The 26,471-nt window shown below is 61.3% G+C and overlaps 3 protein-coding genes across 5 annotated transcripts in view; 2 read left to right on the top strand and 1 right to left on the bottom strand.

Moving 5' to 3' along the window:
* The first annotated feature begins 257 nt into the window (after positions 1 to 257).
* Positions 258 to 5,609, top strand: HSD17B7 (hydroxysteroid 17-beta dehydrogenase 7). Its single transcript, XM_068690771.1, has 9 exons — positions 258 to 413; positions 522 to 725; positions 808 to 900; positions 1,454 to 1,568; positions 2,097 to 2,291; positions 2,831 to 2,935; positions 3,998 to 4,054; positions 4,299 to 4,397; positions 4,634 to 5,609. Exons 1-9 carry the CDS (start codon positions 379 to 381, stop codon positions 4,727 to 4,729), a joined length of 999 nt encoding a protein of 332 aa, XP_068546872.1. The 5' UTR covers positions 258 to 378; the 3' UTR covers positions 4,730 to 5,609.
* A 6,354-nt stretch (positions 5,610 to 11,963) lies between these two features.
* OLFML2B (olfactomedin like 2B) lies at positions 11,964 to 21,052 on the top strand. Of its 2 annotated transcripts, none has more exons than XM_068690761.1 (8): positions 11,964 to 12,239; positions 12,894 to 13,157; positions 14,767 to 14,874; positions 16,644 to 16,802; positions 17,809 to 18,046; positions 18,550 to 19,086; positions 19,291 to 19,467; positions 19,715 to 21,052. In XM_068690761.1, the coding sequence occupies exons 1-8, from the start codon at positions 12,111 to 12,113 to the stop codon at positions 20,314 to 20,316; spliced, it is 2,214 nt and encodes a 737-aa protein (XP_068546862.1). In that variant the 5' UTR covers positions 11,964 to 12,110; the 3' UTR covers positions 20,317 to 21,052. The 2 variants fall into 2 exon arrangements, with proteins under 2 accessions (XP_068546862.1, XP_068546863.1); XM_068690762.1 differs by having other exon boundaries at positions 11,965 to 12,239; positions 17,809 to 18,037.
* Positions 21,053 to 21,404: 352 nt separating this feature from the next.
* The window catches only part of ATF6 (activating transcription factor 6), a 72,437-nt gene continuing 67,370 nt past the window's right edge, over positions 21,405 to 26,471 (bottom strand). For both annotated transcript variants that reach the window (XM_068690764.1, XM_068690763.1), the window contains exon 16: positions 21,405 to 23,418. In XM_068690764.1, coding sequence (XP_068546865.1) covers positions 23,210 to 23,418 — 209 coding nt within the window. In that variant the 3' untranslated portion in view covers positions 21,405 to 23,209. The remainder of the gene's footprint in view (positions 23,419 to 26,471) is intronic.

Consider the following 26,471-nt stretch of genomic DNA (forward strand, 5'->3'; position numbering starts at 1 on the left):
GGACCCCTATGGGACCCTATGGGACCCTATGGAACTCTATGGGACCCCTATGGGACCCCTATGGGACCCTATGGAACTCTATGGGACCCTATGGGACCCTATAGGGCATGGGGGTGGGCGTGGCTAAGGCTTGTGGGCGTGGCCAAGACCGAGGGGGCGTGGCCAATCGTGGTGGGCGTGGTCTCGGTTGGCCACGCCCCCCCAAGCTCTCGGCCCACCATCACGCCACCGCCCCCCGCGGCCCCGCCCCCGCGGCGCGCGCTGATTGGCTGGCGGCGGAGGGCGGGGCTGTGACGTCAGGCGGGAAAGAGGCGGTTATAGCGCGCCGGCGGGGAAACGGGGGGGGGAGGCGGCGGAGATCGCGATCGCGGCGCGGGCATGGAGCGGGTGGTGCTGGTCACGGGCGCCAGCGGGTGAGTGCCGCCGGGACCGGGTCGGGAGTGGGGAACGGACCCCGTGGGGTGCCCACGCGTGCCCCTAACGTTTTTCCACCCCCCCCTCCTCGTGTCGTGCCCTCGCAGCGGCGTGGGGCTGGCGCTGTGCCGGCGGCTGCTGGAGGAGGACGGCCGCATCCACCTGTGCGTGGCCTGCCGCAACGCCCTCAAGGCCGAGGCCACGCGCGATGCCATCCTGGAGCTGCACCCCGCTGCTCAGGTCTCCACCGTGGAGGTGGATCTGGGCAGCCTGGCCTCCGTGCTGCGTGCTGCGAAGGAGCTGCGCTGCCGGTGAGTTCCCCCTCCACGCGTGTCCCCTCTCCACACCCCCCCCCCCCACAACCCTAACCCTGCTGCTCCCATCTCCACGCAGGTTCCAGCGCCTCGACTTTGTCTACCTCAACGCCGGCATCATGCCCAACCCGCACGTGAACTTCAAGGCCCTCTGGAAGGGCCTCCTGACCGGGTAGGGGGACACGGGGGTGGTTACCCCATGGAGCGGGTGTTGGGGTGCTGCTGGTGTTGGGGGGGGTGAGGTGAGCCTTGAAGCTCTGCTCCCCTTCCTCGGCACAGCCCCACAGGCTGCTTTGGGTTCAAAGGGGCATTAAAGACCAGGCAGGGACACCTCCCACCAGGTCCAGGTGCCCCGAGGCCTCTCCTGCCTGGCCTTCAACACCCTCAGGGATGGGCCTTCCCCAGCTTCTCAGGACAGCCTGTGCCAGTGCCTCAGCCCCATGAAAAAATCTTATATTTAACCCAAATCCATTCTCGTTCAGTTTAAAACCTTTGCCCCTGGAGCATGGCCCCATGCAAGGCGTGGGCTTGCTTGGGGTGGGCTTGGCAGCCAGGTGAGGTGCCCTGCAGCACCTGAAGGACATGGGGTCTGATATAGCTGGGTGCCCAGTATAGATGCCAGGCTCCTTTCTTCATGTGCGTTAGGCTTGGTGCTGGGTCTCTGTCCATGGTGGAGCTTGGCTTCTGTGTCTGATTCCTCTCTAACTCCTGTCCTCGGCTTGCAGGAAGCTGCTTCACATGCTGACCACAGCGGAAGGCGTAATGACCCAGACGGACAGGCTGAATGGCGACGGGCTGCAGGAGGTGTTTGCTACCAACCTCTTTGGGCACTTTATCCTGGTGAGGCTGTGAGCGAAGATCGGGCTGCGGGTTTGGTTGATGTGGCTAGGGACAGGCACGGTGGGGGCTGAGGGATCAGTTCTGCCTTACAGCTGCTGACACTGCTGCAAGCAGGAGCCTGACACAAGGAACGATAGGACAAAGGTCTCGGGCTTTGTTAAAATAGCTCCAAGTGGTGGCGGAGCCATCATTGCAAGGGGTAATGCGATCTGAAGGTTCCTGTGGTCAGTGGAGAGAGGCAAACCTTGCGTAGTTCGCTCCCTGTCCTGGGAGGACACCAAGGCTTGGTTCTGCTGAGTGCTGAGGTGTTGAACAGCTGTGCCAAAGGATGCCAGCTGCTTGCAGGTGTTCCTGGGGAAACCTGGGCTGAGGCTGCACATGAGCTGTGGCTCTTTATGGAGCTTGCTGGCTTCTGTGCGGCCAGTCTGGTGAAGACTGGCTAAGACTGGGAGCAGCTCTTCAGAACGGTAAAACCGTACCGTAAGCTTTTAAAAGCGTGTGCTCAGCAGGCTAACACGTCTCTTGCAGATTCGTCAGCTCGAGTCCCTGCTCTGCGGGAATGAAAAGCCCTCCCGGCTCATCTGGACCTCTTCCAGCAACGCCAGGGAATCTGCCTTCAGCCTCTCCGACTATCAGCATGCCAAGGGGCAGGAATCATACAGTTCCTCCAAATACGCCACTGACCTGACGAGCGTGGTTCTCAACAGGAAACTTAATAAGCAGGTGACGATGGGATTTGTGCATCTGAAGAGGCTAATGAGCACCTCCTATTTGTAATTATCGTTGCATTGTTGCTACTGTGTTGCATTAATGCCTAGCAATCAGGTCTGTTCTCTAGTGCACACGTAAGAACAGATTGAGGGGGCTCTCAGACTGCCAAAGGAAAGTAGCAGCTTTTTAGGAGAGGCTCTTACCTTCCTAAAGCTTTCCCTCTAGACAAAGAGCTGGTCTTAAAGAGCAAAGAGCTGCTGCTGTGACTGTGGGGTGGCTGCTGAACTGTATGTAGAGCACCAGCATGAGGTCCTGATGTGTCAGGAGGCCGTGTGGTGTGCTTGTAACGGGCACAGACTTAACGTGAAGGCCTCTAATTTGGGACCCCTCAAAAATCAGTCTGATCACTCTGGTTCTTGCAGTCCCAGAGACACGGGTATGTGCTATTCTCTGTGATCCCCTTCGCTGTCCTGCTGGGAAGTGCCCTGAGGGAAGGGTTATGTTCCCTTCTCTGCTCTGGGGTGCTCACAGACCATGTTTCCTCTCCGCAGGGTCTGTATTCCAGCGTGGTTTGTCCCGGTCTCGTTATGTCCAACATGACCTACAGAATTCTGCCAGTGTTTCTGTGGACACTGCTCATGCCCATCATGTGGCTGGTGAGTGAAGCTCTTGGCTGGTGTGGGGGCATGTGCTGGAGTTGATTTGGGTAGAGGCATTGATGTGTTTCACTGCAAGTGATGTGCAGCCTGCCTGTGTGCTCCTGGGTGCTATTGCTGCTACGTAGCAGGCTTGGGGAGTTAGAGGATGGGGCTTTACTGCACCCGCGTGGTGCTGGGCAGAGGGCCCTGCTGGTGTCTTTGTTCTGCTGTCGGTTCCTCCTGAGGAACAAGTGGGAAGGAGAAGCAGAGAAGGCGTAGCCACATCTTGCAGACCTGTCCTTTAGCACCTTGGGGCTCGGTTTTCCCAGCTGAGCTCCCCTGAGCCCTCCCTGCAGTTCTGCTGCTGGGCAGTGCTGTCCACACAGCCAGAGCTCAGCCCTGCACGCACCCCTTGCCAGTGCTCTGTGTGTCTGTAAAACACTGGGTGTCAGTGGCAGCAGAGTTCAGGACAAAACTCGTCCCTTGTGCCTTGAAATGCTGTTCACTTTTGCAGCAGGCTTTGCTTTCTAAGGGTATAGAAAAAAAAATACTGAAAAATACCAAGTCATCTGCTCTCTATTGCCTCCCCAAACTGTCCCTGTCCGTCTTCCTGAGGATTTGCCTTTTAGGTTGAGTACTGGCCCTGCCTGCAGCCTTGCTGCTGGTGCAGCAGGATGGGCCTTCCTGCTGGGGCTGCCCACGTGGCAGCAGCCGACCCTGCGGGATCAGCTTTCTGCTGGCAGAGGAGAAGGCAGTGCCTTCTCGTGTGTCCTCCAGCGCTGGTGGCACTGCCACTCTGCCTCCTGCCTTACGTGATCCTGATACCACCGGGACAAGGCATCTGCGGGGTGTGGGTTGGGCACCCTGCCTCTGGAGGTGTGGGGTCTGGGTCTGGTGGAAGGCTCCCAGGAACCCAGCTCCTGATGTTAAAGGGATGCTCTGGTCGCAAGCAGGTGGTGAGGCCTGCAGTCAGCTTTGAGAAGCATTTCTACCCCTTCTGGGTGATCTTGTGTTGCTGGGCTTGCCAGAGAAACCTTGGGCCGAAACGCTGATTCTGCCTTGTATTTCGTTTCCCCTCAGATACGCTTTTTTGCCAAGACTTACACCCTGACGCCGTTTAATGGAGCAGAAGCCCATGTAAGTGGTTCACAAGGTGATTTAGCAGCCCTCCCTCCTGGGGAGCTCCTCTCGGTGCCTGCAGGCTGCGTGCTGCATCTCCCCTCTGAATCGCTCCCAGCAGGGAGCCCCGGGGCACCCGCAGTGCCAGGGCTGGCCCCCGGGTGCTGGATGCTTCGTGCCCATCATCGGGTGCCTACAGAAGGGAAGGATTTGGGGGAAAACCCCGTCCCTTAAATCTCTGCTCCGCTGCTGTTTGTCCTAGGTGTGGCTGTTCAAACAGAAGCCAGAGTACCTGGATGCGCTCGCCAAGTACCACAGCTGTACCTCCGGGCTGGGCAAGAACTACGTGGAGCCCAGAAAGGTGAACGGGGCTGCCTGCTGTGCTGGGGGGCTCGGCTGGGCCGTGGTCCTGCCCTGGAGCAGGAACTGGGCATGTGTTGGGCACGGGGAGGGATTGGGGTTGTCTACAAGGCTTCCTGGGGTACCTCCAGTCCCGTGCTGGGGGCTGGGAGCTCCTAGGGCAGGCCAGGAAGGTTTTCGGTAGGTGATGTGAAGCTCGGGGTGCTGTGGAGCCTCTCACTACTTATTCTTTTCCAGATGGATGTGGATGAAGAAACCGCCGAGAAGTTTTACCAGAAGCTGTTGGAACTGGAGGAGCAGACTCTGGAGAGATACGGTGACCTCCTAGACTAATTAAAGCCCGTCTGTGGGTTAACAGGCTCGTGTCAGCAACGTGGGCTTCCTTCACTCTGGTGCTAGTCGTGCCTGCTGTGCTGCAGGCACACGGCTTCCTTCTCTACAGGAGGTGAACAGTTCCTGAAGAGGGAAATGTGAAAACTGAAGAGAAACATTTAGTCTTTCTGGGATGGGACCTTTCTGGGATAGAACTGGAAACCTAGTGTAGGTGGGAACCGTCTCAACACGGTTGCGAGTTTTGTTTGTTTTCCAAAAGCATGACTGAGCTGCCTACAGCTCAGGAAGGACCTCAAAACATGGTTTACGTCTGGCTTAGCATGGGAAAGGCATCAGCCTGGGTGCCGCCATGCCTCGTGGCTCCACCAGTCTTTCGAGACGGCCCCGACTCGTGACGGGTGGTTAATCCTGCACTACTTGAAGGCCCGTCCTTACAGAGCTGCTTCTGTCCCTGCACCTGAGCTCTGGGGCCGGCTCTCTGGGCGTGCTCAACAAGATCTGACCTCTGGAAGTCGGGCTCTGTGGCAGCTGAGGCACAGCTCTGGGAAAAGCTGGGCTGGGCCTAAAACAAACACGCAACACGCACCCCTTGGCTCAGCTGGGAGGACAGTGCCTTTCCAGACGTGAGCCATCCTGTGGATTTGGGGCCATGTAGTCCAGCCCTGACCATCCGGAAAGGCTGGAAGCATTGATGGTGGCTAGGTTTCAGGGCTACACCGCTCTGTCTGTAGCACGAATGAGAGGTTACCCTGTTATTTTACCCATTTAGTTGTCTTTTAATGTTTACTGTACCAAGTATTCTTCCTGTCATCTGTCTCGGGAGCTGCACTGAGTGCCTGGTGTACTTCAAACGCTGCAACAAATAAAGAGTTGGAACTGACTCGAGGCCTTGCTGCAATGGGATTTTGCTCAACACTTGGTGGCTGGTTTGTGCCTTGCACAACGAGCCCCAGCCTTTCTGGGGAGCTGTGGCGTCAGGTCCCCCCTTCCCCAGGGGAGCTCTGAGCAACCACTTTGGGCCTACTTCTCCTCCTTCTAATTAGGGGAAGGCATTAGTAACTTCTGAGGACTTCAGCGTGGTTTTGTGTGCTGAACTCCTGTAGACTATTTCCCAGCTTTAGGCACTGGGGGAGCAGTAGATGTCTCTGGCACTTACTCACCTGGACTTGTCACATAATTACTAATTTATTAGTGGCCTATTAGTGAGTGCTTGGCATGCCCAGGTGCTGCCCTGTGGCCTGGCAGCAGCAGGGGGAGGCTGGGAGGGAGCCTGACCTCTGGGGCAGACCGGGGCCGTGCTTTGTGCCTTCATTTCCCTGCAGCAAGGGCTGTCCCTGGAGGGGCCCCGTGCTGTGGCTTGGTTCAGCTGAACCCCCAAACCCTCCAGGCCAGAGCTCCACCTTCCTGGTGCCCTTCTCCATGGGGAAGGAGCCACTGCCAGCAGCTGGCTGCCTCTCCTTTGTCTTTTTTTTGTGCCCAAAACACCCAGCTGCTGCTTCCAGAGAGGAATGAAGCATTTATCTTGGCTGGCTCTTCTTCATGTATCTAGGGGCTGAAGTTGTGCAGGTGTCAGGGAAGCTGAGCCTGGTGGGATGGGGCAAGTCCTTCTTGCCTGTGTTGGGCCCAGGGGAAGGCGAGGCACGATACTCCAGCCAATTCTTCAGCTATTGATCATTTTGGAGTCAATCAGAGCTACGCACGGGTCTCTGGGCTCATCCCACAAGCACTTCGTGGCCCTCACTTGAGGGTTTGGGGTTGGAGGTTAGCCAAGGGTTTGAGCTGTCGTGCAGGGTTCAGTTCCACCTGTTTGCCTGCTGACAGCACCTGGTGGGTGGCAGTGTTTGCTCTGGGCTTTGGGGGCATCTCCTGCAGGATGTGGTTGTGGCTGCTGGACGTGGAGTCACCTCTGGAGATCTCCAGCTCCGCTTCCTGCTTCAACAGAGCTGGATGGAGGAGGAACAAAAGGCACTGCAGCACGACCCCAGCCTTGGGGAGAGAGGACAGCCTGGGAATAGGGAATAAACCTGGTGGTTTCCCCTGGGTTTGATTCAGTGTGGAGCTGGAGGTGCTGTCAGCTGAGGTGTCCCCAGTTTGAAGAGGTGCTCCAGGGCACGTCTTCTGAGGTGAGGTCTGCTGGGAGGCCACCGAGGAGGTTCCTGGGCTCTCCTGCGTGTCCCTGCACCAGGCTGGGTGTGGGCCCCCGAGCCCTGCTGCTGAGCTCCTGTGGTGTGTTCCCTGCGGGGTGAATCCATCCTGGCTTTTGGGTGTCTGCTCTGGGTGCTGAGCTGCCCGCGGGGACGGACGGGGACGGATCCCAGAGCCCTGCCCTTGGCTAACAGCTGCCTGCACACGGAGCTTAATCCCCAGTAATCCCCCGGCCCGTCAGGCGCAGCCGGGTGTGAAACTGGGAATGGAGAAACAGCAACTGGGGCAAGGAGAGCAGTCTCTTGCCAGGTGAGCCAGGTCAGCACAGAGACCCTGCTGGTGACATGGCTGAGTCAGGCTCAGGCCCGGGCCCTGCACGTGAAGGTGACAGGCCCGTCGTGCGTCACAGGCGGCTCTGCCCGGAGCACGGGGCTCGTGGTGGGGCCGGGGTGATGCACGAGGGTGGGAAACGCTGGGATGTGTGACGGGTGAGGAGCAGCAGTGAGTCAGTGCCAAAACGGGAGCCTTCAGCTCGCGGTGCCTGCTTTGGGAGCCACCAGAGAGGCTCTGGGGCAGGTGCTGAGCGTGAAAAGCTGCTGTGGTCGCTCCACAGCATCCTGCATGGCCGGGCCGTGCGATCTTCCATCATTACTGATCGTGCTTACTCCCAAGCCACCAGATTCTTATCTCCACAGGACAACGAGCTGCCTTGCTCCAAATGCAGCTGGAATTCACTGTTGTTTACAGCCCAGCTGGCTCTGTGGGGTGGGTGGGAGCTGCAGCCCGAGATGTGGCTGAGAGGAGGGAGCAGGAGATGGCTGAGGGCTGGGTGAGCTCGGCCTCTCCACGAAGGAGTCACCAAGGACCAGAAGGAGCAAAGGAGCAGCACCCAGCTGGGCTCCCACAAGGCCTGGGACCAAACCCGTGCCTTGCCAGGATCCGTGCTCGGGCAGGCATCTCCTGACAGATGCCAGGTCTACTCCTGATGCCAGCCTTCCTCCCGCCCACGTGGCCATGGCCCCCGGCACTTCCTTCCCCAGAAGAGCCCCTGGAAAACTCAGCAGCTCCTCTGGCTGCTCACGTTGGACATGAGAGCCTCCCCAAGCCTCCCTAGGCTGGCTCCATGGCATCTCCTTGCTTTGTTCCCTGTGAACGGGGCGTATGGATGGGAGGCACCGTGCCATCATCCTCCGTGGGTCCCCCACGTGTGGTGAGCCATGGGCAGGGACCTTGGAGGAGCTGGCGTTGGTGCCCCATGGCACAAAGGGACAGGATGGGTGGTGCTTCCACCCCAGACATCCTGCTGGGGGGATGCTGACGGCATGTGGTGGCTGTGTCCCGGAGCCACCTGGTGCCTCACAGCTCAGCCTCCTGCCCTGGAGCTGCTGCTGGCTGCCCACCGCGTGCCAAACCCCATCTGTAAGCAGCCGCAACAGGTCCTGCCAGCCTCCTCGTGACCCAGGCCTCTGCCAGGGAGCCCTGCCACGTTGTTATCAGCCCTTCCTAAGCTGTCTTCGCTCCCCACCTTTTCCTCTTGGCTGTGCCCCAGCCCGAAGACCCTGGCAGCAGGGTGTGGGCACCCCGGTGGGTTGGGTTCCTCACCGCGTGGGAGCTGGGGGCTGAACTGCGGCACCCTGGGCACCGTGAGAGCACGGCTGGTTGGAAGCAGACCCGCAGCCCCAAACCTTGCCGTGCTCCCCTTGCCCGTGTTGGCCAGTGCTGACCACCAGCAGCCTCGGCAGGGGCTGCCTGGGGTGCGCAGGGCTCTGCCTGTGGCTCCCTGCACGCACTGCCAGGTCCCCGGCTGAGATCAGGGGCGAGCAGAGCAGGGCACTAAGGACAGGGCATGCCAAGGAGAATGCCAGGGTGGCAGGGAGTTACGTGGGATGGCCAGGTTGATCTTACTGGAGCCAAAAAGTTTGAAGCCAAGCTGTCCTTGGAGACTTACTTCTGTCCAAGCTGGAATTCTCCCCAGAAAATTCTTTTTTCTTTTTTTCCTTTTTTTTCTTTTTCTTTTTTTCCGTTTTCCTTTTTTCTTTTTTCCTTTTTTTTTTTTTTTTTTTTTTTTTTTTTCTTTTCCTTTTTTTCCTTTTTCTCTTTTTTCTTCTCTCTCTCTCTCTTCTTTTTTTTTTTTTTTTTTTTCCCCTGGGAGATCAGAACAAATTTTGCATCCTCGCTTCACCCAGCCATGAGAAGTGCTTTGGCCCCTGGAAGTTGTCAGCTGGAGCCTCCCATATTCCTGCAGGGCCTCCTGGGGCAGTGGATGTGCAGGCGAGGTGCTGTGAGGGGACATTTCTGTCCTCCTGGACCAGCTTGCCCCATCACAGCCTTTGTCTACAGACCTTTTATTTTGCATTTTCCATTTAGGCTCACCCCTAGAGGTGCTGTTTGTCATGGGTTTAGTGGGAGCTCATGCAGGGCATGCAGGCAGATGTTCGTGCTCCCCAAAAGCTGACAGGCAGCTCAAATATCTGTGTCTCTAGGGACACCAGCGTGGGAGGTGGGTGTAAAGGAAGCGTGGCAGGGCATCGGTGTTGGCAACACGGCCTCAAAACCCCAGGAAGGTCTCGCCCAGCTGCCAGCAATGGCCAGGGCACGTTGTGCTGCCCTGGTGTGCGTGCCCAAGGGGATTTGGGTTTTGAAACACAGAGGCGGAACCTCCCCTTGATCACAGGGGCTCGGGCGGGTTTGATTACAGCACGAGGTGGGCACAGCACCAGCTGGCTGGCATGTCAGCGAGGCAGGATGCGTACGCATCCCGCACGCAGCCGGGAGGAAGAAGTAGGGGATGAGATGAGGTCAGGGGGTTGGATGCTCCCCTCCGTCACCCTCTGGCTGTTTTGTCTCATGATGCCCAATCTGGGCTCCTATCCTGAACCATTTTCCAGGCTGTGCTGCCTGCACCCTGCAGGTACAGGGCACGCACCGAGCTGCATGGGTCCCAGTCTCTGACAGCCCCAGCCCAGCACAGCTCGGTGAGGTGGCACAGTCAGGGAGCGTGGATTTCAGAATAATGCAGCTACAAGGCAGAACGTGTTTGAAGCCCACTTTTCTCACATCGTGGCGATGTGGCCTGAGCTCTGCACTCAGCTCCTGTGCAGCTCGGCTTGGCGTGGCTTCTCCAAAACCCAGCGCCAAGCTGCTGTCAGAAGGCCTTCCCAGGGAGAGCTGCCCAGGAAGCCTAGGGGCTCATCGCAGCTGAATGGCACAGCAAAGCTCTCCTGGTTTAAAACTGCTCTTTTAAAATATACATGCCATTTGGCTCGGGCAGAGCTCCCCTGTGTGCCCAGGGTGCTGCAACCCCAGCTTGGCGCAGGCGTGCCTCCTGCAGGTGACAGGCGTTGGGCAGCCTCGGGAAGGGCAGGCTCCCAGTGCAGGCACACCTGCATTCACCCGCTTGACTCACAGGTGCAAACCCAAGTGTCACTGCTGAGGTCAGCGAGGAAGCCTCTCAAATTGCCGTGCAGCTCGGGCTCACGTCAGGAGCCTTCCTGCCTCGTCACACGGCTCCGTGGGACAGCTCTGCTGCACCGACGGGGCTGGGAGGGAGCGCGCCTAATCCTGGGCGCGGAGCGGATGCACGAGGGACGGGCGTTAGCTCCCTCGTCAAGCCGTGACCCCGGGGGCGTGCAGCTCTTGGGCCACCTCTCGCCCCAAAGGTTTGCCTCAGCTGGCCCTTGGCAGTCACGGGAGCGCCGCCCTCGCAAGCCCCCGTTGGCACTGGCGGTGGCGGCGTGCTCCACGGGCACGTTTCTGCGCGTGGGCCCTGCGAGGCGCAGCTGGGGTGGCTCACGGTGCCGTGCGAGACCAAGCACGAGGATGCTGATTGTGGGGCCTGCCCCCAGCAGCTCTGCTCTGTTCCAGGAGGATGTGGTGCTGGCACTGCTGCTCACGGGGCCGGAGGCCGCAGGAGGTGAGGGGCAGAGAGGTGCTGGGAGAGCCCCGGCACGCACCGCAGGAGCGCAACGAGGGGAAGCACCAATTCCTGGCACGTGCAGCCAGGAATTTTTTCATTTTTTTCTTTCTTTTTTTGTAAGAAAGCAGATGATCTCTGGAGAGTCCTGAGCAAGAAACCCAAGCGCACATCCTGCCTTCCCCAGGGCTTTGTGCCCGCAGCAGCTCCTCTCCTCGCTCGGCTCCGCGCGGTGGTGCTGCGGCCCCGCCGTGCTCACTCAGGGCTGCTTCGGAGAGCTCTGGCTGCGGGTTTCCTCGTGGTGGTGTGTTGTGTTTTTTGTTTTTTTTTTTTTTTTTTCCCTTGGAGGAGGGATATTCAGAGTTTAGAGAGCACCGCAGGGAGCAGAAGTGCCTGCCGCTGTCTCCACTCACCCCCAAAGGACAGGCTTAAACCTGTCTGCAGCCCAGACCCAACACCACCAGCACCAGCTCCTTCCCCTTGTAAAAAAAGAAGGCAACAAAGGATGTCGGTGGCGGGGAGACCCTGCATTTTCATTCTGAAACCCCGTGGCTGATTCCTTTCCCTTCTTTCTCCAACCTTTGAAAGTGGTCGTGAGGAAGGGGCTGAAGGAGTTACAGGGGGACAGGGCAGCCCCCCGGGTGGCAGCCCTCCTGCAAGCCCCCCTCCTGCCTTGGCTGCAGCATCACAGCAAGGAGCAAACCCGCCTGTCCTGGGGGGTTTTGCCTAAACCCCCAAATGCAGTCTGGGCAGCCCGCGGGACACGAGCTGGGGCCCCAAAAGCACCCCGGTCTCACAGCTGCCCCTGGGGGACCCCCGCTGCCAGCAGCACGGAGCGATGGAGGTGGGCGTGAGGGAGCTGGCGGCCGGGGGCTGCTGTTTGCTGGGAAGAAACCTCCTTGCCACCCATTTTCACCCGCTTCCCCCATGCGTGATCCCCCCGGGCTCTGTGCCGGGCCTCGCCCCCATCTCCCCCCTCTCCCCTCCCCAATTTCCCCGGCCGGGGTGGGGGTGCGCTCGGGCAGCCCCCTGCGCTCCGCAGGTGGGAAGCACCGCCCGGGGCGGCCCCAAACCCCGACCCCAAGCCCATCCCCGGCTCCGCCCGCCGGGGAGGGAGCCCGGGAGGCTGGGGGCGAGGCCGGGAGGCTGGGGGCGAGGCCGGGGGGCCGGCAGGGAGGCGGGGGCCCTGCCCGGCCCCGCCCGCGCCCTCCGCGCCGCACCTGAGCGCGCAGCGGCGTCCCCATCCCCATCCCCATCCCCATCCTCATCCTTATCTTCATCCCCATCCCCATCCTCATCCTCACACCCCCCCCCAGCCCTCCCATGGCGCTGCGGCTGCTGCTGTGCCTGGCGGCGCTGGGAGCCGGCTGCCGGGCAGGGCCCCCCCCCGGCCCCTCCACCGAGCCGCCGCTGCAGGACGAGGCGGACAACCAGGAGAACATCCTCTCGCAGGTCCGGGGGGGTGCCGAGGGGGGGGGTGCCGCTGTTACAGCCCCCGGGGGGGTTGGGGGAAGCCGGGGGATCCTTGGTGGGGCGCTGGGTGGGCGCATGGGGGGGCTCTGGGTGCCCGGAGAGGGGCGTCCCATGGGCGCGCTGTGCGCCCCCCCTCCGAAACGCGCTGCGTGCTGCTGGCTGCCCTCCGGAACAGCTTTTTGGGGTGGCTGCTGGACAAACAAACCCCGTCCCGGTTGTGTTCGGGCTCCCCAAAGCACTTTCTGCAGCTGAAGGAAATTCCTGGCACGGTGCGGGGCTGCTCGGCGGGGCCGTCCCACCACCGGGTCCCGCTGCCTGTAGGGTTATTTCGGCTGCCCCAGCCCTGCGAAGAAGCCTAGCTCGGGGCAGCAGGTGGCTTACGGGGTGGCTGTTCCCAAAAGGGCACCAAGCATGAAGGGACAGCGGGATGGGCTTCACCCCTAAAGCTCCTAGAGCCTGGGTCCATCTTATATGGACACGAAGACCACCCTGATGCGGGAAGGCGGCTTTCCCCATGTAGGGGCAGAAAGCCCAGCGCTTTGTAGGGGACTTGTCCACCGGTTTTGGGATGGTTTCCTGGAGGCTCGGGGCACCGTGAGGCTCCCCGAGGGGCCTGACGGTGCCGGTGCTCAGCTGCTAGGTGACTACGACAAGGTGAAGGCGGTGTCCGAGGGCTCCGACTGCCGCTGCAAGTGCCTGGTCAGGCCCCTGGGCCGCGGCGCCTGCCAGCGGATTAACGAGGGCGCCTTCAGAGCCGAGGACTTCTACACGGTGGAGACCATCACCTCGGGACCCGGCTGCAAGTGCGCCTGCGTCGCCCCCCCGTCCGCCCTCAACCCCTGCGAGGGGGACTTCAGGCTGAAGAAGCTGCGGGAGGCGGAGAGCAGTGACCTGAAGGTAGGGGCACAGCGAGGATTTTTGGGGTCCTCGTGCCTCCCGGGGGCGTGCTGTGAGAGCGGGTGATGCTAGTGACATCCTACAGGCACCAGGGGACGGTTTGCTGCCTGTGGGCGCAGAGGCACAGAGGCATTTTCCAATAAATTCATCCATCTGGGCTTAAGAGTGTACAGAAAGCCCCGGGGAAGCTGCCACCACCAGCTGGCGGGCGTCAAAGCCCTTGTGGATGGCCGGGACTGCCTCAGGCAGCTGCTGGCAGTGATTCCCCACGGCCCCGTTCGTCCCCCCCTGCCCTCGGTGCCCCGCAGCAGAGGGACGCCCCGCGGGATGCTCACAGGGCTGGTTTGGTTTCTGCAGGCTGCAAGCCACTGATGTGTCAGCACGAAAGTGTGCCGCAGTGCTGGCGGGGACGGTGCCGGGGTGGCTTTTGTCCTTGTTGCGATCACAGTCTGGAGTTTTTTGGCGGCCCCTCGACCACCGGAGAAGCCCCCCCGGCCGGCAGCACCGTGCCGTGTCCCCGGGGACGCCTCGCAGCCAGCGCCGGCCCTCGAGGAACTGGCCCTGGCTCCCTGGGTGTTTCGCAAGGACCCGCGGCCAAACCGCCTCGCGGAGCCTGTCCAAGCACTGCGCACGTGGGGATCGTCCTCGCTGCTACAGCCCGGCCACGGGAGCTGTGGGGAGGCTCCCCAAAATGAGGCGGGCAGTGCTGGGAGCACCCCAGGGCGTGCAGCAAATGTTTGCGGGGATTCTCAGAGCAGGGAAAAGCAAACCCCCGGCGGGCAAAGCGAGGGAGCGGGAGTTAGTCGGGGTGTGCGCATCGACATGGTGCATCAGGGAGGGTCAGCCCGGGGCAGCTGAATCCAAAATCCCTTTTTGAGGGATGGCAGCTTGCTGCTGGTCCTCTGCCGGTGTTCCTGGGGGTCTGGAGCCTGACCTGGAGCCCTCCCCAGCCCTTCCATGCCTGTGCCCGACCACAGGGCTCCTCTGCCCTCTGCTCCCACGGCCATCCCCACCCGGGTGGGACCAGGGCAGGCACCTCTTAAATGGGGGCTGTGAGGAGGAGGCAGGAGGCAGCATCCCTCCAACAAGGTGGTTCCCCGGGGAAGCCGGCTCTTACTAGGCTGGCGCTGAACTTCGGCCCCCGCGCGCTGTTGCCTTTGTGAGTATTTTTATTTTTTAACAAGCTTCCCCTGGTTCCAGGAAAAACAAGCACGGGATGGCAGGAGCTCAGAGTCTGATCTCAAACGCATTTTATGTTCGCTCGTTGGCTGCTCGGCTGCCAGCTGTGTCGCTTGGGGAGCTGACCCTCGGGGACGTGAGCGCCGCGCTCCCCTCGCACCCGGCGTGCGGTGCTGTGCGCCGTGCCCCTGCCTGCCCCGCGGGCTGGGTGGGCCCAGGTTGTTTATCCCCTCCAGGTGGAAGCCAGGAGCATTAAGAGTAGCCCATCGTCCCCAGATGCAGAGTGCTGGCTGTACAGGGACAAAACTGCTCTCTAATATCCCCTTGTGCTCGGATACCTGCGTTACCCTTGACTTTTGGCTACTGAAACCCTTCTGGGTGCTTCATATCAAGCACCTCTGCCTGACGGTGTGCTCCGTTTGCCTTGCAGCTGTCCTCCATCGTCGAGATGCTGGAGAGTGCCTTCTATGGCTTGGACCTGCTGAAGCTGCACTCGGTCACCACGAAGCTGGTGGGCCGGGTGGAGAGGCTGGAGGAGGTAAGGCAGCCCCCTCGCCTTCGGGCTGTGGCCGAAACCCTGTACCTGGTGCCTGGGGTGGGCTCGGAGCCTCCTTCCTGGTGGAGGAAACCAGAATTAACTCTTCTGGCTCGTTCCTCGGTGCTGCTAAAAGATAGATTTGGTTCAGTTTTCCCCTGGCTGGCACAATGCAGGGTGGCAGTTCGCTGAGCCATGCTCAGAGCGAGCAGCGCGGCGCGCTCCCCGGGTCTGTGTCTGGGGCAGCAGTCCCACATTCTTGTCGGAGCAGCATGGACCCGTTCGGCTGCAGCCAGCGGCCAAGAAGCGGTGATTTATAAAGCCAAAATTCCACTTGCAGAGTGTTTTGGGAAGGCACGGGGTGCTCCGCCTCGGGGTCAGGCAAGAGACAGCCGAGAGGAGCACACTTGGCCGCGAGGAGCCGGCTTTCCAAACAGGGTGTTGACCCAAAAGGAGGAAAAGGGTTTTGAGGTCTGAAAATAATAAAACACCGCTGTGTGTGCTTGCAATCCCACCCTCCTCCTGCGGTTTGGCTCGCTCCCCAGGTGTTGTTGGGGCTGCCGTTGAGTCCTGGGCGAGGAAGGAAGGGGAGCGGTGACACGGGGCTGTGCCGCTGCGGAGCGGGGCTCGGCGTGGGGGGCGTCCTGCCCCGGGGGTTTGTGCACGCCTGAGGCCAGTGAGGTGAAAATGTCAGCTCGGAGGCTTGGGAAGTGCCACGGAGAGCGTCCCTGTGCTTTCCCTGCTCTCGCTTTTCCACCAGCATCCGCTGAGGATGTGCCCAACAGCGCCGCGAGCAGCCGGGGCCTGGGGAAGGCACCTCTGAAGGGGGCAGCTGCAGGCAGCAGCTGGGAGCAGCCTCCTGTCCCCGGCCTCACACCCAAATTCCTGCCCGCGGGGCCGGCTGCAGGGGACAGCTGGGTGCTGGGGGAGGCCCCGGCATCGCTCCAAGGTGTTGGCCCCCAGGCGAGAAGGGTTTTGGCAGCTGCTCCCCCGAGAAGCAGCTGAGCGGCCTCGGAGAGCATCACAGGGCACCGTGTTGGCCCTCTGCTCACAGGGAGAAGGATTTTGTCCCCCGAGACCAGATATTGCACAAAATAAGTGACAAGGGCACAGGACAGTTGGAAACAGCCATGCTCCCTAAAGGAGGAGGGTGTCAAAGCTGCTTCTGCTCCTAGGAGAGCATCTTAAAGCTCCCCTCTTCCTCTCCTTACTGCAGCAAAAAGCTTGCCGAGAAGTCCCCGTGTTACAGGACTCGGCCTCAAAACTCGAAATTAAAATTAATCAAATCGAAATTAAATGCCCTGCGGGGTGGTAGGCTGACCGGGCTCGGGTGGCTGTTTTTGGAGGGGAAGGGACTGCCAGTTTTTTTCCAGCATGACAAGGTGTCGCGCACAAACGCTGCGTGGTTGGACCCCGGAGCTGTGTTTGGCGGAGCTGGCACCTCCTCTGCTCCGTCGTCAGCTCGCAGCTGTTGCTTCAGCTGGCAGCTCCGGGGTCGCAGATGGAGGTCAGGGCGGATTTTAGGAGAGATTAATGGCAGGACAGATTCGAGATGAAGGATCGGGGGGGAACTGCCTCCAGGCTGTGTGCAAAAGTGCTCTGATTGATGTGCCGTCTCCTCGAGCGGCTGAAGATGGAGAGGACCAAGAGGTTTTGAGCTGAGAGGGCAGCAGCGCCTTGGTGCCCAGCCCCAGGGAGAAGCAGGGCCAGGAGCCCAGAGCTCCCCACCTCCAGGGGTCCGGGCTGGGCTGAATCCCCTCTGTCCTTCCCAGGGCATGGCCAGGAACCTCAGCGGGGAGCGAGCCGCCGCGGAGGAGCCTCTGCAGGAGCCGCAGGGCCGGGAGAACTGCTCCAGCCTCATCTCCAACAGCCTCGCCGACATCGAGGGCTCGCTGCAGAGGGACGCGGAGGCTGCCTACGTGCACACCGAGGTACGGCTGCTTGGCACCAGCTCTGCTCTGCCTTCCCCGTGCCCCCAGCACCACGCTGTAAGGCTGGGCATCGAGGCAGCCCAGCTCTAGGTTATTATTTTCCCTCCCCGCTCAGCAAAGCCCGGCCCCAGCCTGCTGCTCCCGGCACGGCCCAGCTGCGGCCGGGATGTGGGAGGCAGCGGGACCGGGCTGCTCCCCGCGCCTCCCCCTCCTGCTTTTCCAGGTCGGAGTGCTCGGAAAGACTGATGTCATTGCGGGGCCGGCCGGCAGCCGCTGGGAAGCCTTTGATTAGCGGGGCTCGGGGGCTCCGGGGACGGGCAGCGCGTTGCTTTCCATCACCAGCAGCTCCCCGCCAGCTCCCGCGCCCGCAGGCTGCGGGCAGAGATGTGGGCACCCCATGGGTCTGCCCCACGTGGGGACGATCCTGCTGGGGCAGGGGTTTCTGTGCTGCTGCTGCAATGAGCAAGGAGGGTGTTTGTGGGGGAAAAGCCCCGCTGGGGTGTCCTGATCCCCTCGCTGCCCTGGTTGTATGAGCTGGGGAGACTTTGTGCTGCTCTGCGCCCTGGTGCTCCAGCTTCTGCCCCCTGCCCGTGTGATGCCCAGGCCCCCAGGCTGCCCTGCCTGTGATGTGGGGGGACACGGCTGGCAGGGGGGTGCCCGCTGGGGGTCCCAGCCCTGCTGCGGGGCCGTTATCACCCCGAGTGACCTCATTTCCCAGCACTCCCCCTTCCGCGCCGTTAATTGCAGCGGGGCTTCGAAGGAATCCTGGGCCCGTCTCCGCAGCCAAATGGGCACGGCTTCAACGCTCCGTCTGTCTTTCCATTTCGCTTTAATGAGGTGAAATCCCACAGCCCTGAGCCGTGGCTGCTGGGCTCTGCCCGTGCTCGGCTGCCCAGCGTCACTCGTGATCCAACGCAGGGCACGGCAAGCCCCGAGGAAGGATGGCACAACCCCTGCCAACCCCCTCCCCAAAATCCTCCCCTAACAAGCTCCCCGTCTCCTGCAGGGCAAGTACGAGGAAAGGTTCCTGAAGGACGAGACCATCTCTCAGCAGATCAACTCCGTCGAGTCCCTCCCGGAGCTGCACCTGGCTGCGGAGGAGGAGAAGCCCAAGCAGCTCCTGCAGAGGAAGCTGCGGCTGCGCAGCCGGCCTCCCTCCAAGCCCACCATCGTGCGAGGGGTCACCTACTACAAGGCGCAGTCCGGCGAGTTGGAGAACGACATCGAGGAGCAGCGTGAGTCGGGTTTGTGGCCCCAGTCCCCAGCAGGAGCAGCCTCGTCCCTTGGGAATCTGTGGGGACAATGACTTCGGCTCCAGGAGGAGGGATGGGAGCAGGGGGCTTGGAGACGTGGGCTGGGGGCCGGGGTGTGGAGGTGCTGGGCCAGGCTGCTGGCAGAGCAGGGGAACCAAAGGAGTGAGCCGTGGGGATGGATGAGCTGCTAATCCAGGAGACGTGGTTTCTGAGAGGAGGCCAGAGCAGGAAAACCGAAGCTGCGGGATGGAAATAAAGGGGCAGGAGATGAGAACACGGGGTGGAGGGGAACTCCGAGTCCCTCTCCTCTCAGGGGTGCCGTGGGGCTAACGCTGGGCGTGTTGGTCGAGCAGCAGGGCCAGCGGGCAAATCACCACTGAGAGCATCAGTGTGGGCATCCAGCGCCCACACCCAGACGGGTGGGCTTGGCACAAGGGACACGGGGCGGTGGGAGGAGGCTCGTGGCTCCGCTGACCCCCGTGTCCGTGCGGCAGAGGACGAGCTGTTCAGCGGGGACAACACGGTGGATCTGCTGATCGAGGACCAGCTCCTGCGGCCCAGCGGGCGGGCGGGCGAGGCCGTGCGGAAGCCCTCCCCGGTGGGGTGGCCGCCCACCCCCAGCAGCGACCCCACCACCGCCGCGCCGACCACCCTGCCCTTGTCCCCTGCCGCCTCCGTGGGGCCGACGCCGGACCCCAACACCGTGAGCCCGCCGCCCCCCACCCCGGGGACCACGAGCGCCCCATCGGGGCCGCCCGAGGAGGGGACCCCGCAGCTGCCGACAGCATCGGCCAGCGCGGTGGCATCCACGGCCACCGAGAGCCTGCCCACGGCCACCAGCCACGTCCCCAGCCCCGCTGCGGCCACCACAGCCCAGAGCCCGTGGGACACGGGGACGAGCCCTGAGCCTGGCACCGGGAGCAGCCTGGGACCCCCGGAGCAGGCAAGCACCCCCGCGACGCCGGTCAGCCCCACGATCCCCGCCACCCCGAAACAGGCGCTGGAGGAGGAGGACATCAGGAACATCATCGGTGAGTGCTCCTGCGCCTGGCCACGGGGGCAGGGTGCTCACCCCTGGGTTTGGTCGCTGGTGGGAGACGCTGGGCTCTTCTGGGGCACCAAGCTTCACTTGTTCACTCTGGAACCTACTGATGTCCCCTCCCCGGTTCGGGGGTGGAGAGGGGTGCTGCCCGCTGCCCTGCCTCCAGCCTGGTGACCCCTCTCTGCCCGCGCAGGGCGCTGCAAGGACACGCTGTCCACCATCTCGGGGCCCACCACCCAGAACACCTACGGGCGCAACGAGGGGGCCTGGATGAAGGACCCCCTGGCCAGGGAGGAGCGCATCTACGTCACCAACTACTACTACGGGAACACGCTGGTGGAGTTCAGGAACCTCGACAACTTCAAGCAAGGTGGGGTTGCGCCGTCCCCATGTCCCTGGGGCTGTGCCAGGCCCTGCTGGGCTGCCACAAATGCCGTCCCCGTTCCATGCTTGGGTTGGGAAGGACCCTTTTGGGTGGTGGTACCCGGTGTGGGGTTCCCAGCACGGGGCAGGACCAGCTGCCCGTGATGGCTGTGACCTTTCATGTCACCACGGGAGGCGGGGAAGGGGGTGCAGGAAAGGGAGGACCTCACCAGCGCGGTGTCTCTGCCTCTCAGGGCGCTGGAGCAACTCCTACAAGCTCCCCTACAGCTGGATCGGGACGGGGCACGTGGTCTACAACGGCTCCTTCTACTACAACCGGGCCTTCACCCGCAACATCATCAAGTACGACCTGAAGCAGCGCTACGTGGCCGCCTGGGCCATGCTGCACGACGTGGCCTACGAGGAGTCCACGCCGTGGCGGTGGCGGGGCCACTCGGACGTGGACTTCGCCGTGGACGAGAACGGCCTGTGGGTCATCTACCCGGCCATCAGCTACGAGGGCTTCAACCAGGAGGTGATCGTGCTGAGCAAGCTGAACGCCGCCGACCTCAGCACGCAGAAGGAGACCACGTGGCGGACGGGGCTGCGGAAGAACTTCTACGGGAACTGCTTCGTCATCTGCGGCGTCCTGTACGCCGTCGACAGCTACAACAAGAGGAACGCCAACATCTCCTACGCCTTCGACACGCACACCAACACGCAGATCATCCCCCGGCTGCTCTTCGAGAACGAGTACGCCTACACCACGCAGATAGACTATAACCCCAAGGACCGCCTGCTCTACGCCTGGGACAATGGCCACCAGGTCACCTACCACGTCATCTTTGCCTACTGAGCCCCCCGCCACGGCGGGGCACTGCGAGCGAGGGGCCGCCAGCACCTTTTGTTATTATTATTGTTATTTTTATTATTATTATAATTATTATTTTGTACAAATCAAAGAGTAAATGATTTTTTTTTCGGCGTTTCAAGCTGTTTTTTTTTTTTTATGGCGGATTGTAGATCGATCCCCAGGCCGGGCCCACCCCCTTTGTCTCTGGTGCACCCTGCTCCTGATCCCCGGGGCAGCGCGCAGGGGCCGGTGGCAGCAGGGCTGCTCCTTCGGGAGGGGATGCCGGGCTCCGCGCACGCAGGAGGAGGTGGCCCAGACGTAGCCCTGCTCGTGAGCTTTTTATTTTTTGAGCAAACCCAGCCCCTGGTGCAAAGCTGGCCTTTCTGCTGCAGGCTGCAGGGCCCGGCGGGACGCTGGTGTCCAGGTGCTTTGGAGAACCCCTGTGCGATGCAGCTGCAAGCGCAGCCCCGGTGCTGGCACTAACGCTGAGGACTGTCCCCTCTCCCCCTGGAGCCCCGGGGGGGCTACGGGTGCCAGGCTGGGAGCCAGCAGCGGGAGGGGGGCTGTAAATAGCTGTAGATGACCTTTGTGCGCTCTGTAACCCCAAATCCTCCCCCGCTGGGATTTGCCGGGTGCTGCTCTGCTGGAGGGCACGGCCAGCAGGAGCCCCCCGCCTCCCCAGCCTGGCACCATCTTGTATTTACCTGCTGTTAATAATAAAAGATCAAGTACCTTTGCAGCTGTCTGGGGCTTTCTTTGGGGCTGGGTCACCCTCCGGGACCCCACAAAAGAAATGCGTGCATGGGGCTGGTGCTCAGGCTGGGTTCTGCCTGTGACCGCTTGTCCTGGTGTTGCTGGAGCAGCCCCTGTCCTCCCACGGGATGGGGAGATGGTGACAAGTGTGGCTCGGGGCTGCCTGCTGCGGTCCTAGAGGGGAAGAAAAAAACCCAACCCGCCCAAGGTGGTACCTGACCTGCAGCCATCCTGCGCTGCCCCCCCCGCAGCCGCCTCTTCCCCAGGGGGATAGGAGGAGGGTGTGGGTGCCCCGCCAGCCTTTTGCGGATGTAAAGCAGCATGAACAAGCCAACTAGTGTAATAAATAAGAGAACGATTTTATTGCCATCGGTGCTAGGGACACAGACAAGAGGACCACACGGGAAGAGAGGTGCCCTCCACCACCGGTGCCCGCTGGGCTGCGGCGGTCCCACGTCCCCAACCCCTCTGCGCCAGCCCCCGGGCTCGGGACGCTGCCCTGCCACCCCCGTGGCCCTTTCCACGGCACCGCTGTGGCTGCACCCTTGGGTGCACCCCCTCCCCGCCCCAACCCACCCACCCACGGCACGGATTTGGGAGCGCGGCCATCACCGCCGGGTCCCTGCCGTGGCTCCCCGCAGCAAAGGGTCCCCCCAGAGCACCACGGGGCCGCGTGCCTCTGGCTGGGGCACAGCCGGGGAGTTTCTGCTCGATGACTGCGCGAGCTGGCCCGCAGTCAGGTGGGGCCCGGGCCAGGAAAACAGAACTGGTGCAAGGAGCACAGCCAAGCCCCTCGCCGAGCCCGGCTGCTTCCCAGCAGCTCCAGCGCCGAGGGGACGGGGGCCGCGCGGCGCTGACTACGTGGCAAAGGGCAAAGCTTTTCCACAGTGTTGCAAGGCACATATTTCACAGGGGTGTATTGCTGCTCGCCCTCCTCCTCGCCTCCCCCGAGCTGTTTGTCTTGCTGCGGGATCAACCTTTATTTCCTAACAGCCCCACACACACACACACACAAAGAATAATAATAATAATAATAATTAAAAAAAACACATCAGTAAGTGGTTCAGACAAGGAGGGAAAGCCAATGGTCTGGCAAACCGAAGCCGATCATCTTCTGTGCTAACTGCAAGGGGGGAAAAAAAAATAAGTAACAACATGCTGAAGTCATTACGCACGGCCGATGCGCTGCTGGCGCCCGACCCCAGCTGAGCACCGCGCCGCAGCCCCTTGGCCCTGCCCCGGCTGGCCAAAAAGGGCAGAGGGTTTCTGTGGTGGCACTCGGGGGGGGTGTTGTGGGCAGAAGGTGCTCCTGTGTGTGTCTGTGTGCATGTTTCGGGAGGAAGGAGCTGTGGCTGCGTCCCACCGCACTCAGCGTGCCCCCTGCCCCAGCTGGGCTGGCGCTGCTTGCGAACACAGGCAGAGCCGCTCAGCAGGCTGGTAGCAGTGAGGAAACGTTAAATATCACCCAAAATTAAAAAAAAAATAAGCACAGGGAGGTAAAGAAATACAATCTTTAGTGATGGTTATGCTGCACTAATCCACCACCTTCAGGCCAAGCCCCAGCTTTTTGCCACCACGCAGCGTGCACGCAGGTGAGGCTGCGTGCCCGGGCACCCTGCTCGATGGGCACAAACCCAAGGCAGGGTGACCCCAGGAGCAGGACGCTGTTTGAGCAGCTCCACGGGTGGCCAGGTTGCACGGAGCCCTCGGGGCACGCCTGGTGGCCGTGCAGCTCGTTCTGCTTGTAGTGCCTTGGCTGCCCCAGGCAGCAGCCCCCAGTTTCCCCGGTGAGGGAGGCTGCGTGGGGAAGGGTTTGGGGCAGGTGATGAAACCAAAAAAAAAAAACACCAATTTTGGGCAGTGCATAAGCAGCAAGGACGGGCAGTGCCCCCTTTGCCAGTGCGGGGCTCCGGCTGCTGATGCCGGACACCAGGACTGCGGCAGCCTCCGGCACGGGGCATCACGGTGTGTGGGTCCCCCAGGCCTGTCCCCAGCTGGCAGAGCGCTGCAGTCCCTGGGCAGGACAGGACGCGGCCGCGTGGCAGGGTGAGGCACAGCAATGGGCTCTCAGCTGCCCTCGCTGTGCCCGGAGCCCCAGGGACCTGCCGGCGTCGTCAGGCAGGGTGCAGGGGCCGTGCAGGGGCTACTGCAGGGACTTGACGATTGCCCTGAGGGCGTGGGGCGTCTCTGAGACGGAGGGGGACGAGCTGTAGAAGGTGTTGGTGTGATTCCTGCGCTGCTCGCGGAGGGAGGGAGGGACGGACGAGCTTTTGATGTGGAGAATCCTGGTGTCCATCACCTCGCAGTCGATCTGCATCATCACTTCGTAGTCCTGCCCGTTGATCACGTTCTCTGCAAAAAAAAAAAAGTCAAGAGTCAGCCGTGCAACGTCGTGACCCAAAGGCATCACAAAGCAGAGCTTTCCGGACACTTTTCGGGTTGGATTGGCTTCAGCTGAAGGCAGAGGCAGAGCTGGAGCAAGGCGGGGGGGATGGGAACCCTTTTGTAGGGTCACACGTGGAGATCTACTGTGCACAGCACAGCCCCGGCCTGCTGCGGACACGCCAAAGGCCCAGCCCATGCTTAGCATCTGCATTCACGTGTAGAAAATAATGTTAAGTCTTTTCTTTTCCACTTCTTCGTCTGCACATAATTACGGATGGCGTTTGCAGTGTCTCACATTTATTCCTGCAGAGTTGTTCTTGAGCTACTAAAGCACACAGCTGGTTAAAGATAGGGCTGAGCTAGGAAGCTGAGTGTTTTCACTTTCTTTTACTGGCTTAAGAATCCTGTAACCCTCCCGGTACTGAGGATCTAGAGGAATTTCTTCACCAGTTTATTATTTTTAGAAGTGAAAAACGTGAACTCTCAGAAGAATTAACTGTGCCTCATTACCGGGCTGAGCTGCCTGCGGTGCTCGCATGACACTGCGGCGCTGCTGACCGGGAAGCCGTGACCAAGCAGCCCACGACGGGCACAACCCAGGAGACGTGCCTTTGGGAAAAATGTTGGAGAGAAAGAGCTGAGAAGGAGACAGCGATGGTTTCCACTGTCCTGAGAGCTCAGCTGGTGGCAAGACGCAGAAGCCACAAGCTGCAAGCACTCAATGAATGTGGCAGGGCGATGGCAGCGAGGAGCCGAGGCTGCCCAGGAGCCCGTCTCCATGGGAGAAGCCCAGAGATGTTTCCAGCAGGGGAAGGGAGCTCGGCTTGCAGAGATTTGTGCATGGCCTCAGGCTGGGCACGTCTGCTGCTGCAGAAGCTGCTGGGCTTGCACATGGCCAGCATCTGCTGCCCGGCCGGGAAGGTGGGAGACGATCCCCGCACAGACAGCGAGCCCAGGAATGCGAGAGCCGAGATCAGGTTTCCAGGCACGACCAATCCTCGCTTTCCCGAGTGAGAACTGCTGACTGCCATCGGCAGGGTTTTCTTTCTGTGCTGAGGAGGATGGAAGATCACCTAATGGAAAGCGTATGGACTGCAGGAATGCAATATACATCGCTAATTTTTACTGTTTTCCTGGATTAGCTCTGATTCTGGATGACAGCTGACAACCGTGGCCGGACCCTCTTGCACCCTGCGCCACCTGCAGAAGCCATTAGATGGGATGTGTCTGGTACAGTAATGAAAAGCAGGAGCAGACCCTTGCGAAGGGGGCTGGGAAATCAAAGCTCCCACCTGCAGGAATGCACTGCAGACAGCTCGACGTGCCACCGAGCCACTGGGGCCAGGAGCAGCCGTGCTCGGCACCGATGGCCGTGGCTGTGCTGTGGAAGCTTGTCCACAGCGTTGGGAGCCCTGTGTGGGGCTCTGTCTGAGGCCAGCCTCTCTGTGTCACCCTGTCTCTTGTCCTTTGGTTGCCAGCAGACAGCTCGGGGGATGCAGAGGGGCTGGGATGGTGCTGAGCAGTGGGGAGCAGGAGGAAAGGCTGAGGGAGCCGGAGAGCCCGGCCTTTGGGCTGGGGACAGCTCGTAGGAACAGACCAGCTCCCTGAAAACACAGCTCCTCAGCTCTTCTGCTGTGGAGGCGATGGCTGAAAAGGAGCCTGGCTCTGAGAGAAAATCTGCTCCAAAGCCACAAGTGGGTGAGGTGGGCTGGGCAGGCAGCCAGGGCCAGGAAAACCCCTCGGTAAGGTCCCCGAGGCAGTAAGGGGACCTTGCAGTGGCCAGCCCCGTGGGTTACCACCAGGCTCCCTGGCACTGCACAAGCCGGAATAAAAACACCCCAGAGAGCAGCGACGTGAGCGAGGGAGCTGTGCTCTGTGTGGGTGGCAGCCGGGAGCATGGGAACGGGCTCCTCCAGCCTCCCGCTGCCCCGGCTCTGACAAAAGCTCCCCCCCATGACAAAATCCAGCCTGAAAGTGTGTGTGAACGGGCAGAGCTCCCCCACCTTTGGGTGCTGAAGGCTGTCACTGCTCCGACACTCGCTGAGCAGTGGGCAGGCAGCTCAGAAACGATTCCACAAGGCTCCGGCCTGAGCTCGAGCCCATGGCATTGTTTCATGGTCTGGATGAGGACTGGAGAGCGGACTTACAGGGTTTCTGGAAGATGCTAGGCTGGAGAGCTTTCAAGCACCTTGGAGGACTGCATTAGGCTACAGCTTCACTAAAAGAGAGGGGCCGGCCAAAATCCTCAGGATGCGTTTCGGCAAAGGCGAGAGCGAAGCACAAGGCTCGGGAGGATTCAGAACACGAGTACGAACGGGGCCGGGCAGGAGCACTGCAGAAGTTGGAGGGCCGCAGAGGCTCCCTGGGCACAGGCCAGCAGCACAACAGGCCTCGAAATCATCAGCTCCAGTGCGAGAAAAACAGCCTTACCCTTGCCCAGGTTTCTAACGTGGCACCCACCGAACCTCCTGCGGGGAGCTGGGGTCGGTGCTGGGGGGACTGAGCCGGCTGCAGGCCAGCACTGCCCCTGTGTGCCCCGCGGGGCTGCTCGCACCGAGCCACTTCTGACGGCTCTTGCGTTACCTACGAGTGGTGCTCTGTGGGATTATACAAGTGAAAAGGGAATGGATGTCCCGGAGAGGTGTCGGGGTCTATAAATAGATTTATTGCTCCTCTGTGAAGCCCAGGACGTACAGCTTTTCGCACAAAGCTCCCCGTTGGGCTTCAGACGCTCCCCTTTGCCGGCCAAGAGGCCGTGCCGGTTATTAATTGCGAACAGCTCTCAGGCTGTGCCTTGTGGAGGCTGTTTCAAAATACGAGCAAGGTAGCTGTGCCAAGCCCTGCAGCTCCCTGCCGGCACCTTCCCGGAGAGGCGTGCTGGCCTGGGCTGGACCCAGCTCCCAGCGCTGAGCCGGGTCCGGGCAGCGCCAAGCCCCCAGCGCTGCTCTCCAGGGCTCGCCGCGGCTCCTCCGACAAGCAAACAGGCTGCGAGTGCCAGCTGATGAAAGGCGAAGTCAGCA

Source organism: Anas acuta, chromosome 8 (assembly GCF_963932015.1).
Source record: "Anas acuta chromosome 8, bAnaAcu1.1, whole genome shotgun sequence".
NCBI lineage: Eukaryota > Metazoa > Chordata > Aves > Anseriformes > Anatidae > Anas > Anas acuta.

Coding starts and splice junctions, on each gene's coding strand:
- OLFML2B (XM_068690761.1), top strand. CDS start 12,111: ATGGCGCTGCGGCTGCTGCTGTGCCTGGCGGCGCTGGGAGCCGGCTGC. Junction 18,047..18,549: donor CGAGGAGCAGCGTGAGTCGG/GTTTGTGGCCCC, acceptor TCCGTGCGGCAG/AGGACGAGCTGTTCAGCGGG. Junction 19,087..19,290: donor GGACATCAGGAACATCATCG/GTGAGTGCTCCT, acceptor CTGCCCGCGCAG/GGCGCTGCAAGGACACGCTG.
- HSD17B7 (XM_068690771.1), top strand. CDS start 379: ATGGAGCGGGTGGTGCTGGTCACGGGCGCCAGCGG. Junction 2,292..2,830: donor ACAGGAAACTTAATAAGCAG/GTGACGATGGGA, acceptor TCCTCTCCGCAG/GGTCTGTATTCCAGCGTGGT. Junction 2,936..3,997: donor TCATGCCCATCATGTGGCTG/GTGAGTGAAGCT, acceptor GTTTCCCCTCAG/ATACGCTTTTTTGCCAAGAC.